The sequence below is a fragment of the Macaca fascicularis genome, chromosome 5, assembly GCF_037993035.2.
Source record: "Macaca fascicularis isolate 582-1 chromosome 5, T2T-MFA8v1.1".
Classification (NCBI taxonomy): Eukaryota; Metazoa; Chordata; class Mammalia; order Primates; family Cercopithecidae; genus Macaca; species Macaca fascicularis.
In genome coordinates, this window is record NC_088379.1 from 41,285,796 (window position 1) to 41,309,108 (window position 23,313).

The 23,313-nt window shown below is 35.2% G+C and overlaps 1 protein-coding gene across 3 annotated transcripts in view; it reads left to right on the forward strand.

Annotated features, from left to right (window-relative positions):
* Positions 1-23,313, forward strand: part of TMEM33 (transmembrane protein 33) — a 54,236-nt gene that overhangs the window by 5,194 nt on the left and 25,729 nt on the right. The window contains exons 5-8 of one of the 3 annotated variants that reach the window (XM_074039710.1): positions 3,559-3,626; positions 4,616-4,749; positions 9,455-9,538; positions 14,264-16,309. In XM_074039710.1, the coding sequence (XP_073895811.1) occupies positions 3,559-3,626; positions 4,616-4,749; positions 9,455-9,538; positions 14,264-14,354 (377 nt within the window). In that variant the 3' untranslated portion in view covers positions 14,355-16,309. Of the gene's footprint in view, positions 1-3,558; positions 3,627-4,615; positions 4,750-9,454; positions 9,539-14,263; positions 16,310-23,313 lie in introns of those variants that run through there. The other 2 variants (XM_005554781.5, XM_074039711.1) reach the window with 2 other exon arrangements.

The window sequence follows — 23,313 nt, forward strand, 5'->3', positions numbered from 1 at the left end:
ATAGGTTCTTTACTATAGGGACTTTGGTATTCTAACGTGTGTTGTGAAACTAAAAGAGTTACCAGGGTTTTTTAAACTTAACTGTTTTGGTTTTTTTTCCTGTAGATTATCTCTGCGAATCATTTTGTGCATTGAGAAGTGCTGCTCTGAGAGCTTTTGAATATTATGATACATCTATATGTTATGTAAAGCACAATAAAATATTCCTCTGAGACTGAATATTACCTATTTAGATACTTATGCTCATGAAGTATCAAACTTTTAAATAGATTTTTATAAGTCTTAAGCAAAAGAAATAGGAGGAAACAGAAATTTCCTGAGCACCTATTTTGCCAGTATAAGGACTTGAATTTAGGCCAGGCACGGTAGCTCATGCGTGGTGGCACTTTGGGAGGCCGAGGTGGGCGGATCACGAGGTCAGGAGATTGAGACCATCCTGACTAATATGGTGAAACCCCATCTCTACTAAAAATACAAAAAATTAGCTGGGCATGGTGGCACGTGCCTATAGTTGCAGCTGCTCAGGAGGCTGAGGCAGGAGACTCGCTTGAACCCTGGAGGTGGAGATTGTAGTGAGCCAAGATCATGCCACTTGCACTCCAGCCTGAGCGACAGAGCGAGACTCCATCTCAAAAAAAAAAAAAGAACTTGACATTTAATCTTTGTAGCACTCTAAAAAATATACCACTCATTGTGGTATATTTTTAATAAAGATGCTGATTTGCTGATTATCAGTATCCACTTCCCACATATTGGCTAGTAAGTAGTAATGCTGAAAAGGTCTTTCTAACTTAAAAGCCCTACCTGATCTACAGTTAGTGGGTGAGTAACACTTAAGTGTACATTAAAGATATTTCTTTCTCTATGTGAGTAAAGCTGGTAACTTCATTTACATGTTCATTATATAGAGATTCCCTTTAAATTACATGCTTCACTGAGATAATATGGGTAGTTTGAAATGTAAGGATAAAATTTTTCCTGTTTCAATGCATGGGTCTGTAATGTCCCGTCATAATTTGTATTGGTTCATTTTTAGGTAAAACTTATTAAATGATTATTATACTATGACTGTAAATGATAATCACATTTGTTTGGCATATTATTGGCTTGACTGGCCTCTGTTGATTGAAGTGCTTTGCAGTCACCAATGTTAAAATTCTAGACTTTCTGAGCTATAACAGGAAGTTACGTAGAGATTTTTGGTCATGCCTTTTAGTAGCTTAAAATTTCTTCGGAGGGAGAAATAGAAATGACAGAAAATGTGTTTTAATGTCAGGTAAACTGAATACATCAATAACTTTGGGAACAGTGCCTTACACAGATCAGAAAGTTTTGTTGAGTGAATCCTGAGGTCTTGCCAAATGAGACTCATGACTAGTGAAGAAAGCCTTTCTGCCTTTTTATACAGTTGGTTATTTGGTAGCCCCTCTTTCCTGGGAATGTTGAAGATTAAGGATTTCCTATTCCTTAAATTCTTAAAAAGGGAATGTAGTAAACAGTGGGAATAACATAAACTAGTAATTGGCAGGAAATGCTAATCTGGTTATTAAGGTGATATGGTAATAAATAAAAGTGGGCCCAAAGTAATATTACAGACTTGCGTTCTGATTTTTGTTCTTATAAAGGATAACAGGTACTTACGGCATTTCACCTCTTATCTTTTCTAAATACATTGTATTAATAGTTTAAAAGTGATGTTGAAGACTAAGATTATGAATCTCTTAACAAGGATTTGTGAACTATAGAATGTTAGAGATTAAAGACTCATTGGAAATTTCTAGCTTTGATCTCTGCATACTCATTTGCCAGAGCATGAAACTTGGCCTAGGAAAATTAGGTTAGTGACAGAGTCAGGAGTGGAACCCAGGTATCTCGACTCCCAATTCAGGGCTATATTTTCACTACCTGACACTGCCCCTTTTATTGAATTCAGTCTGGATATGCGTCAAAGTTCGAACTGAATTCTTTAAGGATCAACAGAGTTTTATAGTGACTTTAGGAGATAGTTGTAGCTTCCATCAGTTTCAAAGTAGTCTATGATTCATTAAAAATTTTAAAACTTTTTATATACATATATGATCCCTACTTAGGAAATGGACATTTTTCTTAATTCTTGTTAGAGGTGGGAACAAGTTGGTCAGGATATTAATTTGGAAAACTATGTTAGAGAGTTATGGTTCTTCTAATACTTGGATATAGGTTGGTGTCTTGCTTTTCAGTTGGAAACTGGGTCCCTTGGATTCCTAAATGAGTTATGGTTATAATGAATTTGATACTCAGATTATGTTATGGCAATCACCATTTCCTGTCATATCAGGCCTTCAGTTAGTATGGAAAAATACAATGGTTCATTTCTTAGGAACTGCTAATATTTTTAGGACAAGTATTTTTGCCATTTGTGATTGACTAACAGTCTATATCATTTTGTGGAACTACTTGACAATTTTTTTTTTTAAATCAACCTGGTAGAAATTGGGGTGGAGAATGGGGTCTTTTGAACAATTTCCATTTTACAAAAAGCTGAATGAAAAATATGTTTATTCATGGCATAAAGCCAAACAGTTGGATTCAAAAGGATTCTTTCCTTATGTCTGTAATTAAGCTGTTAAGAGTTTCAATTGACTGTATACAAAGCAAAATATATACTGCCATTTTAATTTTTACAAATTGAGAGCATAACTGTAACAACTTGTTAGGTGGTATAGTATCTCAAAATTTTAGAGTCTTTGTAGGAAAGAAGTAATAAAAGATCTTTAGTCTTCGGGACTAAAAATTTGTGAATTACTCTTTAAACCATTACCTTAGACTTTTTCCTCAGTATTTGAGATTGTGAAAGCACTATAAAACTACTGTGTTTGAAGGGTAAGTTAGAGTGACCAAGAAAGCTGTTGTAGGGTTAAAAGCTATACTTACAACCCTTTGGGGTTACCTAGATTTCAATTTAATTTAGCAAGTGTTTAAATTGTTACCCAGTAGAAATGAATGAAAAAGCTTTTTCACTATTAATTTTTGTCATAAAAAGAACTGTGAATTGGCCGGGTGCAGTGGCTCACACCTGTAATTCCAGCACTTTGGGAGGCCGAGGTGGGCAGATCACCTGAGGTAAGGAGTTCGAGACCAGCCTGGCCTACATGGTGAAACCCTGTCTCTACTAAAAATACAAAAATTAGCTGGGCGTGGTGGCAGGTGCCTGTAATCCCAGCTACTCGGGAGGCTGAGACAGGAGAATCGCTTGAACCCAGGAGGCGGAGGTTGCAGTGAGCCAAGATTGCGCCACTGCACTCCAGCCTGGGGGAGAAGAGTGAGACTTCATCTCAAAAAACAAGCAAAGAACAAACAAACAAACAAAAAAACCTGAATTTTAGAAAATGAAATAGTTTACTTTCTTCTTTATAGTTAACAAAATTTGATTTGGCTTAAAGTGTATCAGTAAAACAAACCATTCCACTGAACTCATTTTAGCAGATGTTTCAGATCTGTATATTTGGACATAATACATAGTCTGTTTTGCAGAATACTTGATGACTTTTAAATGTTTTCCTTAATTGTTTTCTTTAGTGAGTATCTTCCCAGTCTTGTTATTCTCTTTGCTTCATGCTGCCACATATACGAAAAAGGTCCTTGATGTAAGTAAAACTGCTGCTTGTCTGACTTCTGAATTACAGATCATTGACATGAATTCTCATTCTAAGACATTTTGGTATTTGTCACAAAAAGTCCTTCCATTCCTTACAAACTTGTTATGAATTATTTAGTGATTTGAAAGTTTTAAGTTTAGAAATGTTTATTGAAGTTTCACAAACTAGAACATTTTATAGATAAAGGATTGCACTTAATATCACCCCCCGGTCTCCAGGGGACTTTTTCAAGTTTGAAATAGATCTATTTTTTTGAAACCTGTGTCTCTAAAGTTTGTTGAGTTGTCAGATCTCTTGTTCTGTCAGTGTTTAATTCTGGCATACCAGATAAGTTGAGTGTACTGAATAAATCTCTTTTACATTAATTTTCAGAACTGCTGCTTTCCTGAAATTCTTTCTTATTGCTAGGTTGGAGCATTAAACCTAACTTGGCGTCAGGCCATTGACAGAATATACTGAAATTTGAATTAAAATATCCAGGCAAATTTACCAAGCACATTTACAGTATATATACTGAAATTTGAATTAAAATATCCAGATTTATGCTTTGTATTGGCCTTTTTCTTTATCCCTGTAATTCTTTGGTCACAGCAGTAATTACATTGCTGTATAATTCCAACATTAGCTAAGGAAGGAGTCACAGATATTTTAACTGTATTACTGGATAGTCAGATTTTGTCATGGTTAGAGAGAAATAACCACTATTTTTTGTTAAATAATCATTCTTGAGAAAAAGCAGCTAAGAATGAAAAGTACTTTTACCAAAGTTGTTTTTTATATTAAGTCTAAATATATGAAAAAGCAGGAAAAATACTATATTTGTCCTTAAATGGTTTGTGAACTTTGTACCATCATTTCCAAAGTAGTATATTTGATTGTATTGCCTGTTGGATAGGCTATTTACTTACAGAAAGAAAGTATTTATTGTTATCAGAAATGCTTCACTTATTTCTAATGTTGGTTTTCTTTTGTTTTAGGCAAGGGGCTCAAATAGTTTACCTCTGTTGAGATCTGTCTTGGACAAACTAAGTGCTAATCAACAAAATATTCTGAAATTCATTGCTTGCAATGAAATATTCCTGATGCCTGCCACAGTTTTTATGCTTTTTAGGTAAGGAAAAATTGTATTTGTTTTGGGAGGCTGATGAATACACATAATAAAGGTAGAAACTCAAGTTTTATTCTGTTTAAATCTGTTGAAGGTAGGTATTGACATGTAGAGCTAGATGAATCTTAGCAGTCGCCTAATCTAACCTTTGTTGTTTATAGTAGAGAACTTGAAATATAGTAGACCTAGGAATTTGTCTTATTTCTTGTGATTTATCATTTAACATTTTAAAAATTACTTTCATAGTTACCACCTTTGAAAGAATCTTATGAAGTCTAATCTAGTCCATTCTGTCACTATTGAGATGATGTTTCTTACACTAGAGAAAAACTTTTAAAATTATGTTCTTATATTAATAGTGACTACTATCACCTTATTTTGTTTGTATCTTAATTATAGAAGTAATACGTGAATAAAGAAAGCCATCCTTTTAAAAGTGTGAACATTAAGATAGTATTGACCTCTGCATTGAAATTCTTGCATTACATTTTAAAACAATACACCTTGCTACCCAGATGATTGCTTTATCAATTTTTAGTTTTACAAGTAAAGAGACATTACAGATAAAAGCTAAAATAACATTTGACTATATGAATCCTAGTTGCAATTTTGTCCTCTTCCCAGAGGTGTAAGGAGTTTAATATGTGTCTTACGTATGTAGTCCTTTAAAAATACTTATAGAAATTTGTAGAACATATATATTGTGGATGTGGAGTTTTGTTGGTTAATTTGTTTAGTTCTTATTTTACATCAAAGATGTTATTCTGGCTAGGCATGGTGGCTCACACCTGTAATCCCAGCACTTTGGGAGGCCAAAGTGGGCGGATCACTTGAGATCAGGAGTTCAAGACCAGCCTGACCAACATAGTGAAACCCTGTCTGTATTAAAAATACAAAAATTAGCTGGGCATGGTGGTACATGCCTGTAATCCCAGCTACTCGGGAGGCTGAGGCAGGAGGATTGTTTGAATCCAGGAGGTGGAGGTTGCAGTGAGCTGATAACACGCCACTGCACTGCAGCCTGGGCAACAGAGTGAGACTCTGTCTCACCAAAAAAAAAAAAGGTGTTATTCTGTACCTTTTTCCCCCTTGTATGTTTTCATAACCTATTTGATTTGGCATATCCAGTTCTGTTTTTTTGTTTGTTTGTTTTTGTTTTTTTTAAAGCCATATAGAATTCCAGCTTATCTCCTGATCATGGAAATTTGTTTCCAAATTTTTAGTTTTTCAAATATTGACCAGTAAATATTTTTTACCTGCTTATACTTAATGCCAGTGTTTTCTTTAACATAGATACCAGAAAAGATTTTGCTAAGTACAAGCTAGGTGCCTTTTGTGTTTAATGGACCATGCTAAATTATTCTTTAAAATGTCTGTGTTACCTGTTTTTCATAATCTTGTTAGTTTGTAACAAACTGTCATTATTGATTTTATAGTTATATTTTATAATTTTAAATGTACCTTGCTTGATTAACTAGTGAAGTTTTCATGTACTTGACAATTACTTCTTTCCATAGCAGTCTCTTCAAACTAAGAACAGAGTTTTATAGATTTCCTTATAAACGTATATCTGTTTCATTCTTTTAAGTGGTGCTTTCTTCTGAGAACTCCAGGACTGGCAGGTGTTGCTTAAGTTGTGTGGTCCCAACTAGATTTGATGCAGTTGTATTTGTAAATTAACTCTAAAACCTTGACCCTAAAATTTAGTAAAAGCCTTCTCTTCTCCTAGAAGCTGAAAGCATATAAAAGAAAAGGGTAATGTAATCTGGAACAACAGAAAAAGGGACAAGATCAACATTCTAATATTTTTCCTATCATTTATAGGTTTTTCTTTTCACCTCTTTTGTGATCCTGATCTACACTTAGAAACTTTAATTATTAATTAGGAAAAGGAAATTTTTGCCCTTACTTTTTTTATTCATTTTTCTGGGGTTTTTATGTCACTTAATCCTGCTTTTGGGTCAGACCAGGTTCTGTGATTTGTTTCATGTAACTAGATGGAAGTTAAAATGGTAGATACCAGGCCGAGCACGGTGGCTCACGCCTGTAAACCCAGCACTTTGGGAGGCCAAGGCGGGCAGATCACGAGGTCAGGGGATCGAGACCATCCTGGCCAATATGGTGAAACCCCCGTCTCTACTAAAAATACAAAAATTAGCTGGGCATGGTGGTGCGCGCCTGTAGTCCCAGCTACTCAGGAGGCTGAGGCACAAGAATTGCTTGAACCCTGGAGGTGGAGGTTGCAGTGAGTCGAGACCATGCTACTGCACTCCAGCCTGGTGACAGACCGAGACTCTCTGAAAAAAAAAAAAAAAAAAGGGTAGGTACTGAGACTAGTTTTTTTATATGGGTATAATTGATATCTATATTCTGAAACCTCCAGATTCTGTTTAGTAAGCAAAATAATTTCTTATGCTCCTGTTAAATCAGATTAAGATAATTTTAATGAAATTCTGAGATGCCATGCAAACTTAGACAAAGACTTCACTTTGGAACGATAGTGAATTTTTTGTTAGGAGCACCAGGTTTTGACTGCGTTGGTACGTTGAGTTGTGCTCCTTAAATGTTTAATTTAAACGTTTATTTGTACAAACTTACTGTCTTAATTTTTAAGATTACTGTAAAGAAGATGAGACTTTACCAGAAATGTTTAAATAGAGAAATCATTTTGTTTGTTTGAAAAATTAAAATCAGCTTATACTTCCTATTAGGAAAAGCTGTTAATGCCTTAAGTAGGTAGCTTGAATATAACCTAAATAATAAAATTAAGAACAATCTTACATTACTGCTATTCCTAATATGCTACCCTTTGTGGTAGACACACAGTCTAATATTAGGAGGCTTTATCAAGTTGTATTTGCACCAGTAATGCTTCAAGCTCTGTATTTAAAAATTGATGCATAGTCTATGAGTTATCTTACATATGCATTGTGCACGTGTGCAAAGACAGATAAAAAGATCATTGTAGGCCGGGCGCGGTGGCTCACGCCTGTAATCCCAGCACTTTGGGAGGCTGAGGTGGGTGGATCACGAGGTCAGGAGATCGAGACCATCCTGGCTAACACGGTGAAACCCCATCTCTACTAAAATACAAAAAATTAGCTGGGCGTGCTGGCGGGTGCCTGTAGTCCCAGCTACTCAGGAGGCTGAGGCAGGAGAATGACATGAACCCGGGAGGCAGAGCTTGCAGTGAGTGGAGATGCTGCCACTCCACTTCAGCCTGGGAGACAGGGAGACACCGTCTCAAAAAAAAAAAATATATATATATATCTATATATATATATCTTTGTAGCTTTATTTCTAATTGACTGGAGCCACCCAAATATTCATTAGTAGGGAGTTTGTTACATAATAGTCCAAGCATTAGATGGTATATTTGAAGCTGTAAAAAAGATTTAGGTAATTTATGTATTGTGATATGGGATAATCACCAAGATATAATAAGTTAAACGTAGTTGTGTAGGGTATTCTCCATTTATATTTGTGGGGCATGTGTGTGTAAGGACATAGATATGTTTCTGTCTCAGTTTTTTGGGAATGATAAACCATCTCTGTCCTAGAGTTGTTAAACAGATTTAGTGAATTATAAAATGAGCACTATCTTAGTGTTAGTCATTATATACACTTGTATATATACATTTCTGAAAGGACATATTTGAGACTGTGGTATAAGTTTGAGGAAAGGGCTAATTTGTATGATGGGAAACTTGTTTTTTAAGTGAATGTTTTCTATTTCTATTTTCTGTGTTGTGTCTCTTACATTTACACTTTAAAAAGATAAAAATTTGTCAAATTATTGGGGAAAATGGATGTTGCATTTGTTTAGCGGTAAGTTTGTAATCGTGTAAATTATTTTTGTTACGAAAGTAATACAATTTAGAAGAAAAGGCTAAAAAATTAACCTAATAAAACACATTTTGCATCTTGATATATTTCTTCCAATTTAAAAAATATAGTTGTAATAATATGTATAGTTTTATATTCTGCTTTTTTCAAAGTTGCTATGTAATTTTCATAACCAAGATTCTAGGTAGTTGCATGTTAAATCTATTAAATAACCGTAATGTAAGTTGTTTAATTCTGCTTCACCGTAATGTAAGTTGTTTAATTCTGCTTCACATTAGGTTGTTGCCACATTTTGTTTGTAGTTATTTCAGTGAATGTCTTAATTCAGATAGTTTTTCTTAGGGAAGAATTCCAGACTTGGTATTTCATAAACATATATATAATTCTTGGGGTATTGTAATTGTGTTTTTTAACCAAGAACAATAATTAGTATAGGCTATGTAGATTTACTAATGAGCCAGTGTAATTTTTGTGGTTGGCGGGGCAGTGTTTGTTTTTTTTAATATATATAAAATAAGTCACTTTTTATTTGCATATTTTATGAAGATTTACAACTTGATTTCATCAATTAGTAATTATGGAAGTATTTATGTAACATTTTCTGATTTATTTGGTATTTTAAAAAATTTCAAAAGTGGTACATACAAGAATACATCTGTAAAAATTTAACATTTTACTCTTTACCAATCATATACATTCTTTTATATCCAAAGATAACTTGGATTTAGACATGATAGATTTCACTATGACCATTTGATGAATGAAGATACACATATTCTCCAGTTGAATTGCCTTTAAGTTTTGAGAGCATACACATGAATTAATAATGTATATTTATCACCCTTGTATTTTTTTATTTCAGTGGTCAAGGAAGTTTGCTCCAACCTTTTATATACTATAGATTTCTTACTCTTCGATATTCGTCTCGAAGAAATCCATATTGTCGGTAAGCTGATGATTATTTTATGCATGTTTTATTTGTTGAGAGTATTATGAATATATAGTATTTGTAATTCTTAAGAGTTACTTAGCTAATGTGTTAGAATTTAGAAGCAAGCAGTGTTTCGGTAATTTTAAGTTGTAGGCCTTAGAATGTACTGGGGTTGGTGAGGAAGTGGTTGTATTTCTTTTTGGAAACATAGACTGCAGTTATCTAAGCCACCTCTACAGCACTGCTAAAACTTAGCAAATTTTAAAATATGTAGGACATAGGTTTCATTCTCAACTTTCCTAGTTGAAGGAAGAAAACACATGTCAATTACGTAAACAATGATTAGGATACAGTATTCACTATCCAATAGGTAATGAATGCCATACGTTTGCTTTATTATATCAGTACTGCAGTCCATAGAAGGGAGATATCATTGGGCCAGAAGATAGATGAGCCCAGGAAGGTTTCACAAAATTAAGATTGTGGGAGGAATAAAACTTTTGAATAGTGAAAATAGGGAAAACCATTTTAGGTGGGGAAATAGTAGGAGCAAGAGAGACGAGAAGCACAGGCCATATTTGAAGAACTTTATTTAGAGCTGTTTTGACTCTAATGGAGATTCCGAATGGTGAATTGCTGGAGCTAAGATTAGAAAGGTATATTGGAGCCATATTATAAAACTTCTTGAGTTTTAGGGTAAGATGTTTGGAATTTATCTTTTAGGTGAATGGGAATGATGGTTTTGACATGGTCAGATATTCTTCTGATAGCCTTGTGCCAGAAGAGTTTGAAGCAGAAAAATGGGGAAGCAGAGAAATTTTAGGGAATTACTGTAGTTTTCAGGAATGGAGGCTTAAATTAATATACACTAAATTATACATTCTGATCTCAAGCATTGGAGTAAAACTAAAATGAATAGATGTTTTTAATAGCTTTAAAAATGATACTCAGATACTAATATTAACATAGTCTATTTTCAAGTTTAAAATAATGGAGTAGAATTCAGCCAGAAATCCAATAAGTGCATTACAGCAATCTGTACATTATATTTTCATGAGTACAGTAAAAAGAACTTGAATTTGAATGCTGATCCATCATTAACTAGTTGTGTGAGTAGGCAAGTTATTTAAATTTGGATTTCTTCACTGGTATAGGAAATAACTCCTTCTGGGGGTGAAGTGAAGTAATATTTTAAAAGTACTTCGACTGTTACATTCTTACTAGTTTATTTTTGTTATTCTATGATCTGATTTTCCATTCAGAGTGTTTTTGTGCTAATAGACAATGTCTTTTTTATAATACTTTCTAAAATAGAACTTACTTTAGACATTCGTTCTTAATGAGTCTGTGGTAGCAAATTAACATTCATTTTTACTTGATTTCATGAGTTTTAGCCTTTTTTCTTTCCGGTCCCTATATTCATTTCAGACATTATGTTATAGTTTTTTGCCCTGACATCTGTTATTTTAATCAGCACATTTGTTTTTCTGTGCTTCTTTGTGCCTCCTTCGCCATTCCTATTTTCTCCATATACCCTTAAATCATATTAGTACATCTAGAATTTAGTTTTCAGAGGACTGAAAAGGAAAGAATAGCGGTGAATCAAGATAACACAAATATGTGCTAGTAAACATCTTCAAAGCTCTCTTACAAGCACCCATTTTTTTTTTTTTTTTTTTTTTTGAGACCGAGTCTCACTCTGTCCCCCTTGCTGGAGTGCAGTGGCCGGATCTCAGCTCACTGCAAGCTCCGCCTCCCGGGTTCAGGCCATTCTCCTGCCTCAGCCTCCCGAGTAGCCGGGACTACAGGCGCCCGCCACCTCGCCCGGCTAGTTTTTTTGTATTTTTTAGTAGAGACGGGGTTTCACTGTGTTAGCCAGGATGGTCTCGATCTCCTGACCTCGTGATCCACCCGTCTCGGCCTCCCAAAGTGCTGGGATTACAGGCTTGACCCACCGCGCCCGGCCAACAAGCACCCATTTTAATCAAAACTATTGGAAAGGTAATGGAAAATATTTCAACTTGTAAATATTGATAAACAGGCTATAAAACTATTTTCAATTCTACACTTTTTTAAATTAAAGGTTTTGAGACCATCTGTATTCACAGTTTGTACCATTTTCACTATGATATTTATTCTCAAATTGGTGGTTTCAGTTCTTTTTGGATATCTAGTACAGATTGTCTATAGCTGTGCTGTCCAATACAGCACAGCAACCACATTTAACCATTTAAATAAAATTCATAAAACTTAAAACTCAGTTCCCTTGAGCACAGTTCACGTGGGTACTCAAAAGCCATATGTTGCTGGTGGAAACTGTGAGTCAGCACAGATATACAAAAATTTTATCATTGCTCAAAGTTCTCTTGTCAGTGCTATTAAGGAACTCTGTAACTTGGTCTGTCAGCAGAGATATGCAACAATTTTATCATTGCTCAAAGTTCTGTTGTCCGCGCTGTTAAGGAACTTTCTGACTTGGTCTGTGCCAGTGATGCAGCCAGTAATAAAAGAACTAGCTATGTGACTTTAGTGAAAATGATTGACTTCATTAGTCCTCATATCTTCTAGCTTTATTCATTTGACTGATTGGTTAAAACAGGGATTGTATGTTGATGAACTTATGTGGAATTAAAATATCTTCTTTCAGAGGTATTCACTGCTGAGTAAATTAGACAGCTATGTAAGTCAGTGTGATGATGAAGGTGCTCTGAAAGTATAGAGAACAGACAGAGACAAATGAGAATTCACTGAGGAGGTGGGGACATAAGCCAAATCTTTAAAGAATGAATCTGAGTTCTGACACATGGGTGCCTGAAAAGTGCTTAGCATACTTGAGCTCAGGAAGTATATAGAGGATTGATAAATATTTCTGTCCAGAAAGGTAGATGGTAGAAAGCACTACATCATGAAAGGGTTTGGATTTTATTTTGAGATAAGGAGAGCCTTTGAAGATTGTAACATGGAGAGATTGGGAACCCCCATGATGAAATCTGATTTAGAAATATTCCAGAAAATGGATTGCAAGCTCACCAAGAGAAGAAAAATACCAATTTGGAGACTGTTAGAGTAGTCTAGAGCCTGAACTAATCCAGTGGTAAAAGGAAAAGGGGACAAATATGAAAGATATTAGGAGGTAGGATATTAGGGCTTGAGAGAAAAGAGTAAGTTAAAGACCCGCGGGTTTCTGGCCTGGAAGCCTAAGAGAGTTGTAATGGTGCTCTCACGAAGACAGGAGATACAGGAAGGTCAGGTTTTGGAAAATTATGCATTACTCCAAATATTATTATTTCTGTCTTTCTGTGCAAGCATATTGACTACTTGTTTAGAAAAGTAATTTGTTGCTTTTTTTCTAACCATAAAAGTAAAAGAGGACACAGAAAGGTAGAATAGGAGTTGCATCTTTATACAGGATGAGTCAACACATAAGGTGAAAATTGTGAATGATTAAAATTACCTTTGATGATCCTTCATATCACTTATAAATGTCAGTACAGTATACATGATTTTGTGTATACTAGCCTGTATAATGTATGTGATGTGTACAGTATGTAATAATACTTTGTAGGCAGTGAGCACAGTTAAGGCATAGGCAAAGCCCACATGGTTTTGGGCACAAACATGTAGCATAAGTCCATGATAGGAGCGAGGGCAGGGAGTGGCAGGAGATAGGACAGAAAATTAGATGGAGACTAGATTGTGGAGGGTATTGGGTGTTAAGTTGAGGACTTGGGCTTTAGTCTGAAGGCATAAAAGAGTCATAGTTCAGTGTTATGATCCAACTGGGAAGTTACATTTACTGAACATCTGTGTCATATTTAAACTTCACCACAACTCAGAATTATTTTACAGAAGAGGAAATCTCTGAGGGGAAATATGTACATTTAGGGAAATAGTAGGTGAATAAGTATATAACAGTGCCCATGTTATATATTTTTTCTTGTTCTCTTTTAAAAAACTAGTTGAAATTGCGTAAGTTAAATGTGAAAATGTGACTCTAAAGACAAAATATATAATTTTAAAAATATAATCTGAGGTTTTAGAGCTAGCCATTTATTAAATACCTTTGTTAAATGAGTGTTTCCACCCATAAAAGATGTAGATGTTGAGTTTGAGAATTTCATTGTGTGTATTTTGTGTTTTCTCTACAATGAATTCTAGTTTTTCTTTTACTTCAAATTCTAATGGCTGTGATATATTCCTTCATCAGCATTTGTTTAGCATTAGAGGCATACTTCAGAAATATCGTGGGAGTGGTTCCAGAACACCACAATAAAGTGAATATCACAATAAAGCTGTCAGATGAATTTTTTGGTTTTCCAGTGCATACAAAAGTTATGTTTGCACTCTACTGTAGTCTGTTAAGTGTGCAATAGCATTACTATCAGCAATAAGGCTGTTTTGCTTTCTTATCATTCATCCGTTCACAGAAATAGCACTTTTGATTTCCTTCAGGAACTTTTCCTTTGCATTCACAGCTTGGCTATTTGGCACAAGACGTCTAGCTTTTGGCCTGTCTTGGCTTTAGCCATGCTTTTTTCACTAAGCTTAATCATTTCTAGTTTTCATCCAGAGTGACAGACATGGGAGCCCTCTTTTCACCTGAGCACTTACAGACCATTGTAGGGTTATTAATTGGCTTCATTTCAATATTGTGTCTCAGGGAATAGGTGGGTCTGAGGAGAGGGAAAGAGACCAACCAGGAATGGCCTTGATTAAGTGCTTTGTCTTATATTTGTGCAGTTTGTGGTGCCCCAAAACAGTTATAATAGTAACACCAAAGAGCATGATCACAGATCACCATGATAGATACAGTAATAATGAAAACATTTGAAATAGTGGGAGAATTGGCAAAGTGTGACGCAGAGACATGAAGTGAGCACATGCTGTTGGAAGGTGGCGCTGATAGTCTTGCTGTATGCGGTGTTGCAACAAACCTTCAATTTGTAAAAAATGAAATATCTGTGGAGTGCAATAAAATGAGGTAAGCCTGTGTATTGCTTTTTCCTTGTGTTTCTCAAAGAAAACTATTTTATCTTGCAGGACCTTATTTAATGAACTGAGGATTGTTGTTGAACACATAATAATGAAACCTGCTTGCCCACTGTTTGTGAGAAGACTTTGTCTCCAGAGCATTGCCTTTATAAGCAGATTGGCACCAACAGTTCCGTAGTTTAACATCTAGTTAAGCTACAAATATAGTATAAGCATTATTAGCAGCTGGTACTTCTGCTAGGGGTTGTAAATTCCAGGTGTTACACTGACCTCAATCCAATTTACATAATTTACATAAATGCATCTCAGTGGAAAAATAATCATTTTCTTGGCATGTTAAATCAAGCTTAAAAAGTTTTGAGAAAATTTTACTGCGCTGTGTTGCTAATGGTTAAAAAGTCTGTATCTAGTGATACACATACCAATTTTTTAAAAAAGATGCTGTTGTGCCTATATCATGAAGTACATTTATTTCTCTTGTAAAAATAGCTCTAAAATTTGTTTCAACCGAATTGGTAACCTGAGTTTATATCTGGCATGAGTTCATTATGGTCATAAACATATGTGTATTCAGTACATTTTGAGACAGTATTCTATCATTCAGTAATTTTGGTTAACGATTTTAACACTTCTCCGTGTATTTAATTTCAAATTGTTTTTTAATTGCTTTTATGCTGCTTTGTTAGGACAGATGTGTTTTGAATGTACTATTATAAGAAGAATTCTGTGTATCTTAAACTACGACCTTCTAAAATTTTATTTCCATAAGTACTTCTGTGGCCTTGAGTATTTTTTAAAAGGCTCAACTGTAAGCCTCTTAGCCAACTGGATAAATATTTGGGGTCACCTTGCCATTGAAAGCAGAAAGCAGTTGTGACACAGCTTTCCCTTCAGAGAGCCATTGAGAAACAGTTCTCAAATAGGAAATCCTTCTTTTACTAATGCGGACATATAGATTATTCGTATTATAGTTTGTAGAACTACCTAGTTCAGAATCTTGACTGCCAGTTTTCTTGGTTTCTTAGGCTTAAATTTTCATTGACCATTGAAACAGTTTAGATGCCTTTTGAAAGGAATGTAACGAAGATTTAGCCTCTGACTATATGTGTGTCTCTTCTGAAATAATAATGGAGAGTATACTGTAGATTACATGTTTACCCATCAAATCTGACTTAAAAGGTTAAATGGAAGGTTTTACAAGTAAGGTAATTGATTGGAATGGAGTAGGGGGAGGAGTTGTGGGGGAATAGTGTGCATTTCAGTCTCTTAATGCATAGATAAATTTAGGGGAATTGGATGTATTATGCCACTTTGATTTGGGTTGTAAAATGTGTTAAATCCTGTTCATTGAACTCCCATCAACTCTTTTATAAAATACATGCTGATCTTCGTTACCGTTGCATGATTGGAAATGTTTAAAACATTGTACAGTTTTAGTACAGAGTAGTGTAATGGTTTTTGTGACTAGTTTTTTTCTGCATGTAATTTGAATTTCTCAAATACATTCATTAGTAATTTATCAGTAACATTAGTTTTATTTTTGTTCATCTTCCTAATCTATAAAAAGGGGATATTCTTAGGATAAATACATGAAAAATTATACTTGATAGCTTAACTATAATCAGCTATTTTTGTATTTTTGTAATATTTGTCCACAAAGTTGGAGAAGCAGCCTCATAATATACAGTTGATTTTGTGTGTATGTGGCTAGTCTTATTGTCACTGTATAAGTAATCTAATGGTTTTAGAAACTAAATTTTCTAGAGCAATAAAATGACTATAATGTTAAGTAAACATTGATTTCTAATTATGTTTTTAAAAATGAAGTCTTGAATTATGTCAAGAAATTTTGGCAGCTGAAGGCTTTTCCTATAATTTAAAAAAATCTTTTAGATTTATAGAAGAGTCAGAAATGTACAAGAGAGGTTTTTTGTTTTGTTTTTGTTTTTTGAGACAGAGTCTCTCTCTGTCGCCAAGGCTGGAGTGCAGTGGCGTGATCCTGGCTCACTGCAGCCTCTGCCTCGCGGGTTCAAGTGCTTCTCCTGCCTCAGCCTCCCAAGTAGCTGGGACTACAGGTGCACGCTACCATGCCTGTAGTCCCAGCTGTATTGTAAAAATACAAAATTTTTGTATTTTTAGTAGAGATGGGGTTTCACCATGTTGGCCAGGATGGTCTCGATCTCCTGACCTTGTGATCTGCCTGCCTTGGCCTCCCAAAGTGCTGGGATTACAGGTGTGAGCCACCGCGCCTGGCCTAGAAGAGTTCTTTTGCATACCCTTTACTCAGCTCCTCTCATGTTAACATTTTACATAACTGTAGAACGTTTATCTAAAGTAAGATATTAGCCCCAGAACAATACTACTAACTGAAGTATAAAACTTATTTGAATTTCAACAGTTTTTTTTCATTTCTTATTTTCCTTTTGTGTGCTCTGTTTATACCATGATCCATGATTTTTTTTTTTTTAAATCATGATTATCTTTTAAAGATCTGTGTGTCTCTTTTTTGAGTTTTTCCTTTTTATTTTGAAAAGTACTGTTGGTCAAGATAATTGGTCAGTAATCCATGTTGGTTTTAACAAAAAGAATTTTAACATTAAAACTACTGCAATATAAAACAACACTGTGCTTTACATTGAGGTTTTGTGTCATTATAGCAGAATTACAATATTTCTGATATACTCATGTTTGACAAGTTGAAACATTTGTTTCTTAAAGGAAGGTTTAATATACAAAAAAGGTACTCTTAAACTCATGAAAAAGTAAGTTTTACAATTTAAGCATTACTGGATGTTTAGTTTGCATGAACTCATAGTTAGAAATTCTGCAATAGAAATATCTACAACCAGCTGATTTGGAATTTGAAATTACAGTGTTAACATGTATACCTATCAAATTAAAATTAAGGAAATAAAATAGCAATATATAGAATGAATGTAGTAAGAGAAATTAACTCTTTACTGCATCGTTCAACTTATTGTTAATTACAGGTTTAAAAGAAGTTCATTTAACATCCAGAGTGTCTAATTCTTCAGGAAGTGGTGTAGTACCATTGTTCTTCCAGCACTTAAATATTAAACCTTTTTGGATAGATGGAAGCCTTATACAAAATCTACTTTATTTTAGCAAGGATTCTCTGTCCTTTTGTATAGTTGGTACCTTATTAATTTAAACTCTAATATTAATCAGTCTAAAGAGAAATTTATTAAGTGCAATTTGTATTTAGTTTTTTTTTTTTTTTTTGGGGGGGGGGGAATAAAATTCAGAGGTAGATCCTCCTGGAAGAAAGAAAGCAAGCGAATTTTTAAAGAAAGTTAGACTTCGGCCGGGCGTGGTGGCTCACGCCTGTAATCCCAGCACTTTGGGAGGCCGAGGGGGTGCGGATCACGAGGTCAGGAGATCAAGACCATCCTGGCTAACACGGTGAAACCCTGTCTCTACAAAAAATACAAAAAATTAGCCGGGCGTGGTGGTGCGCACCTGTAGTCCCCGCTACTTGGAGGCTGAGGCAGGAGAATGGCGTGAACCTGGGAGGCGGAGCTTGCAGTGAGATTTCACCACTGCACTCCAGCCTGGGTGACAAAGCGAGACTCCGTCTCAAAAAAAAAGAAAAAAGGATAGTTAGACTTGAATATTTAAGAATGTCCTTTACAGAGAACATCAAGGTCAGCTATAATATTAAACTAAAAATTATGAAAAATTAATAGATTCTGTTATAGAGCTAAGAATGATGAAATTATCAATACTTCCTTCTTCCTAAAAATCCAGATCAAAACTTCAGGTTAGGTTTCTAAGTTTAGGACATGAATATTATTTTTTCTGGAAAAGAAGATGAGTATATGTGTAATAAGACAAGTAGAACTGAGAGATTTTTTTTTAAAGTTTTAGTTGAAAATAACATTAATTTTGAGAGATTGAGGTGAAGAACCTTAACTAATGCTAATGCTTAGGAGTTTATTTTGATTAACATAGTTATTCTGACCACCACCTCTTCCTTCTTCAACCTCCTTAGAATCTGACAGTCTCAAAGCTGTCACACAAATTAGACTAATTTTGACACTTTGAAATGAAAACTTCGCCGGGCGCGGTGGCTCAAGCCTGTAATCCCAGCACTTTGGGAGGCAGAGACGGGCGGATCACGAGGTCAGGAGATCGAGACCATCCTGGCTAACACCGTGAAACCCCGTCTCTACTAAAAATACAAAAAACTAGCCGGGCGAGGTGGCGGGCGCCTGTAGTCCCAGCTACTCCGGAGGCTGAGGCAGGAGAATGGCGTAAACCCGGGAGGCGGAGCTTGCAGTGAGCTGAGATGGCCACTGCACTCCAGCCCGGGCTACAGAGCAAGACTCGTCTCAAAAAAAAAAAAAAAAAAAGAAATGAAAACTTCAAGGAAGAAGTAGCCACGGACAGTTACGTTTATAATCAGTAGGTGGCACTCTTTCCTCAGGTAGCCCCCCATTCTCACATGGTGTGTTTGAAGGTTAAATGCCACCAAAAGTGCTGAGTCAGCTATAAAACTAAGTCCCTGAATTCCATCACTCTTTTAAATATGTAATCATTCAAGATTGAAAAAATATTAAGCATTTTTTGTTTGCTTGCTTGTTTGTTTTTGAGATGGAGTTTCACTCTTATTGGCCAGGCTGGAGTGCAATGGCGCCCTCTCAGCCCACTGCAACCTCCACCTCCCAGATTCAAGCAATTCTCCTGCTTCAGCCCCCCAAGTAGCTGGGATTACAGGTGCCCACCACCATGCCTGGCTAATTTTTGTATTTTCGGTAGAGACGGGATTTCACCACGTTGACCAGGCTGGTCTTGAGCTCCTGACCTCGTGATCCGCCCGTCTCGGCCTTCCAAAGTGCTGGGATTACAGGCCTGAGGCACCACACCTAGCCTACATTTTTAAAATACTGAATTATTCAAAAGAAGTACCCTGTCAATATGTGCTTTCTAGGAAAACAGTAAAATAGGGCACGATTTGGAGTGACATCATTAAGATCGTGGTCCATCCAGTTTTTTCTTTTCATGCTAAGTGCCTAAATCACCGAAACACACTAATATAAAATTGTACTTTCTCCTTCGTTTTCAGATGTGTAGGAAAATAGTACTTAAAATGTTTTCATTATAATTTTGTAGGTAGACTAGATATAGCCAGTTCAACCTCTTAAAATTTAGACTTTTGATAGTAATATAAAATTTGTAGATATTATATGAGGAATGGTACCTAGATTTGAAAATTAAGCTTGGCTTATAGAGACAACTAGTTTCTCTCTCTCTCTCTCTTTTTTTTTTTTTTTTTTTTTAAGACAGATTCTCTCTCTGTTGCCCAGGCTAGAGTGCAGTGGTGCAGTCTCGGCTCACTGCAACCTCTGCCTCCTGGGTTCAAGCGATTCTCATGCCTCAGCCTCCCTAGCAGCTGAGACTACAGGCATGCACCACCATGCCTGGCTAATTTTTGTATTTGTAGTAGAGACAGGATTTCACCATGTTGGTCAGGTTGATCTTGAAACTCCTGGCCTCAAGTGATCTGCCCGCCTCAGCCTCTCAACGTACTGGGATTATAGGTGTGAACCACTGAGCCTGGCTGAGACAACTAGTTTCCCTTAACAACTCACTGGAATTATCTAGGATTAGGAGAATTCCAGAGACTATATGATATTATAGCTCAACATTTAGTATACCAAAGGCATACCTGTGTAAATCTAGGAGTTATTTCCAGAGATTGTTTTAAGGAGCAGTCTTATATTCAGGGTAGAAAGTTATGATTGGATCTTCTATGAAGGAGAAGAAAGGAGCTGCTAAGAGTTTGGGAGGTTTCCTGGTAATAACTATTCTAGGAAATGTTTATGTTCTAAGGCAATGTTCACATGGGTTCTTTAGAAGGAACATGTTCAAGTGTGATGGATTAACTCTATAGCTTTTCTCCTCTTGTGCATGTAGGAAATCTGACCTGCAATGTGAGTTGATGTCACAACAGATAAAGAAAGCACAGTATTTTAAAATCTAAAGCAGATTCCTTTCTTAGAAAACAATAGGAAAAAATTATAGGTGGATATCTTTGCTGAGATCTAACAGTTAGCTCATATTCCAGGAGAAAGAATGGCCTAAGAATCATTTCATTCTATCTAGCCTTCTGAAGCTACTCACTTGATATGCTTAGCACTTTGAAACTAACCTTTTTTTTCTTGGTTCATGACAGTTTGTTCCAAACATTTACTATTTTCTCTTGTAACTGTTAGAACAGTTCCTTTTGACTTTAAGTTTTGCCTACATACGTATTTTTTTAAGTTGAGACCAAATCAGTGAAGTGTTGAGCAAGTATCATTTATGATGTGTGTATATTGGAACAAATGTAAAAGGGTTACAAAGATTAGAAACAGGGTCATAAAAAATGGTTTGATTTATAAATGCATTACTCTTGGTGCTTTATATAATGGCATATATTGAACTAAAAATTTGTATAGACAGTATGTCAGCATTTCTTAGTAACTTCTCTTGAATCCATTTTTAATATCTAATATTGTACAGGTTGGAGGGTTACATTCTTCAGGCCAATGCTATCCAGACTATATAAATTTATAAAATAAATTGAAAAATTCATTCCCCTGTATTCAAGACCAAAGCACATAAATGCTAATGTAGAGCTCAGAGGGGAAATATAGTTCTCCTGCATATCTGAGAAAATGTGAAGTCCTTTCAAGAAAATCTAATAAACATAATAATCATAGCCTGCTGACACTAAGGAAAAAGGACCTCATTCACTCTTTCTTTTATGCAGCGATTTACTGGTCCCTACTGATTTCCAAATTGGATCACGGTAGTAAATTATCCATGCTGGTACCTGTGAAAGTAAGCCCTGGGATCCATATTTGTTTTGTGTTCTGCTTAAATCAGCAAGAATGATAAATTTGATGGTGTGAAATTGGAAGTATCAAGGGCTTTCTTTGGTGATTGAGGGAAATAATGTCTCTACTTGTAATTTATTGTGACCCTTTTTCGCTGTATGTGCTTTGTATGTCTAATATTTATTTCAATGCAAATTAAATTGTTCATCTGCATTGTTATATCTAAGATTTTATTGATGTTAAAATCTAATTGTGGAATAAAAATCTCTCTGGATTTAAGCAGATATAAAAATGTTATCTTGCAAAGAACTAAGAACATTTGTAGTTAGAAATCAGCTTTCCTTTGAACTTAATTGCCTTTTTGTTAGAATAAGGTGAATTCGAACACACTTCTCTTATCCTCAGCCCATCACAAATAATAGAGATGCCGTGATTTTGAGGTCTGATGTGAAACAGGGAAAAATGTGATCTAAGGGTAACTGGGAAAAAAAAAAGGAAAAAAAAATTACGTTGATGTCTCAGCTGTTTGCTTGATTCTGTACTTTTTCTTAATCTGGTGAAATTTATACTCTAGAGAGGAGTTATAGCCCTATAATGGTTCACAGTATGCAGTATATCCAAAGTCATCAGTCAACGCAGGATAACAGAGAAATATATTTCCCTTCTAGGTGTTTAGAATTGACACGTAGAATTTTCTGTGGCTTTTTAACAACTGGCAGTAAGCAATACACAGTACAAGGAAGTTAAATCCTTGTCTATTTGGAGATTGTAATCTAAGAGGCATTATGGAAATCAGTTGTATAAAGGCAATTCTGACAGGTGAATAAATATTAATTAGTAAATGAGTTATCTACATAAGGGGAAAAGTGGTAACACAATAAATAGAGTGTTAGGAAAACTGATTTCCTAAAGATTTAATAGTGTGAGGTCTTAGGGACATATGCATTATTGATTCATAATGCTCTTTTCTTTAGCATATGGAAATATTTGGGGCTGTTTAGAAAATAATTCTGAGCTTTGGGAAGGGAAAAACATTTTATTCCTCAAGGCTGGTTGAATGGAGAAACTCCAAAAAAGTGGTGCACTGAGATCCTTGAGAATTATCAGTCTGAGCAGGTGGTGTGTCAACAAAGGTCTTTTAAAAGTTTATGTTATCATGGCACATTTTGAACGTGCACAAAGATTAATGTAATGAACCTCCATATTCTTATCTCCCAGCCCTCACAATCCTTGAATATGGTCAAATGTGCCCTACCCTCATCCGTGTTCACTTTCCTTTCTCCTGGTTTAAATCATTTCATGTTATTTTAAATCACCTAGTAAAATTTTGATTATGTATCTCTTTCAGATGCTTTTTAAGATCAATATAAAAAGTTAACGATAATTATCATAGGTCTTTTAGGTTGGATGACTAGAAATGATTAAGAGTAATGCCCTGATAGGAAAAAGGCTTACGTGATTTTATTGCAATATATTATGAAAGGAGGGAAATTCCAATATTTTTTAGTAAAGGGAAGACTTCTTTCCCTATATTGTTGCCCTCAGGAAAATGCAGAGATAAACATGTCCCTCTTGGGGAAGTTATAGAAAGAGATTTTGCCTTTCTACTTTTTACTGTCTCTCTCCCAGTGGAGATAGTATATCCAACTATTTTTCCCTAAAAACCTGAATATATGGGATTTTGGTTGGTGGTGTCACCAGAAACAGAATAGGAGGTAGTTAAGTTCTGCAAAGGAAGGGAGTCCCATTAACCAAAGAAGGGGTGGGGGTAAGTTGCGGCTATGCCACTAAATTAAGGTAAATTTAATATTAGTACCATTGTTGTCATTAAGTTGCCCTTAATTATTAATAAATATCAAGTAATTAGATTGTGAGTTTGTGAATTTAATCACAGGTTTACTTTAAAATTTTATATACTTTAAAAAAATAGTAGTTTGTATCATTTTTTTAAATCCT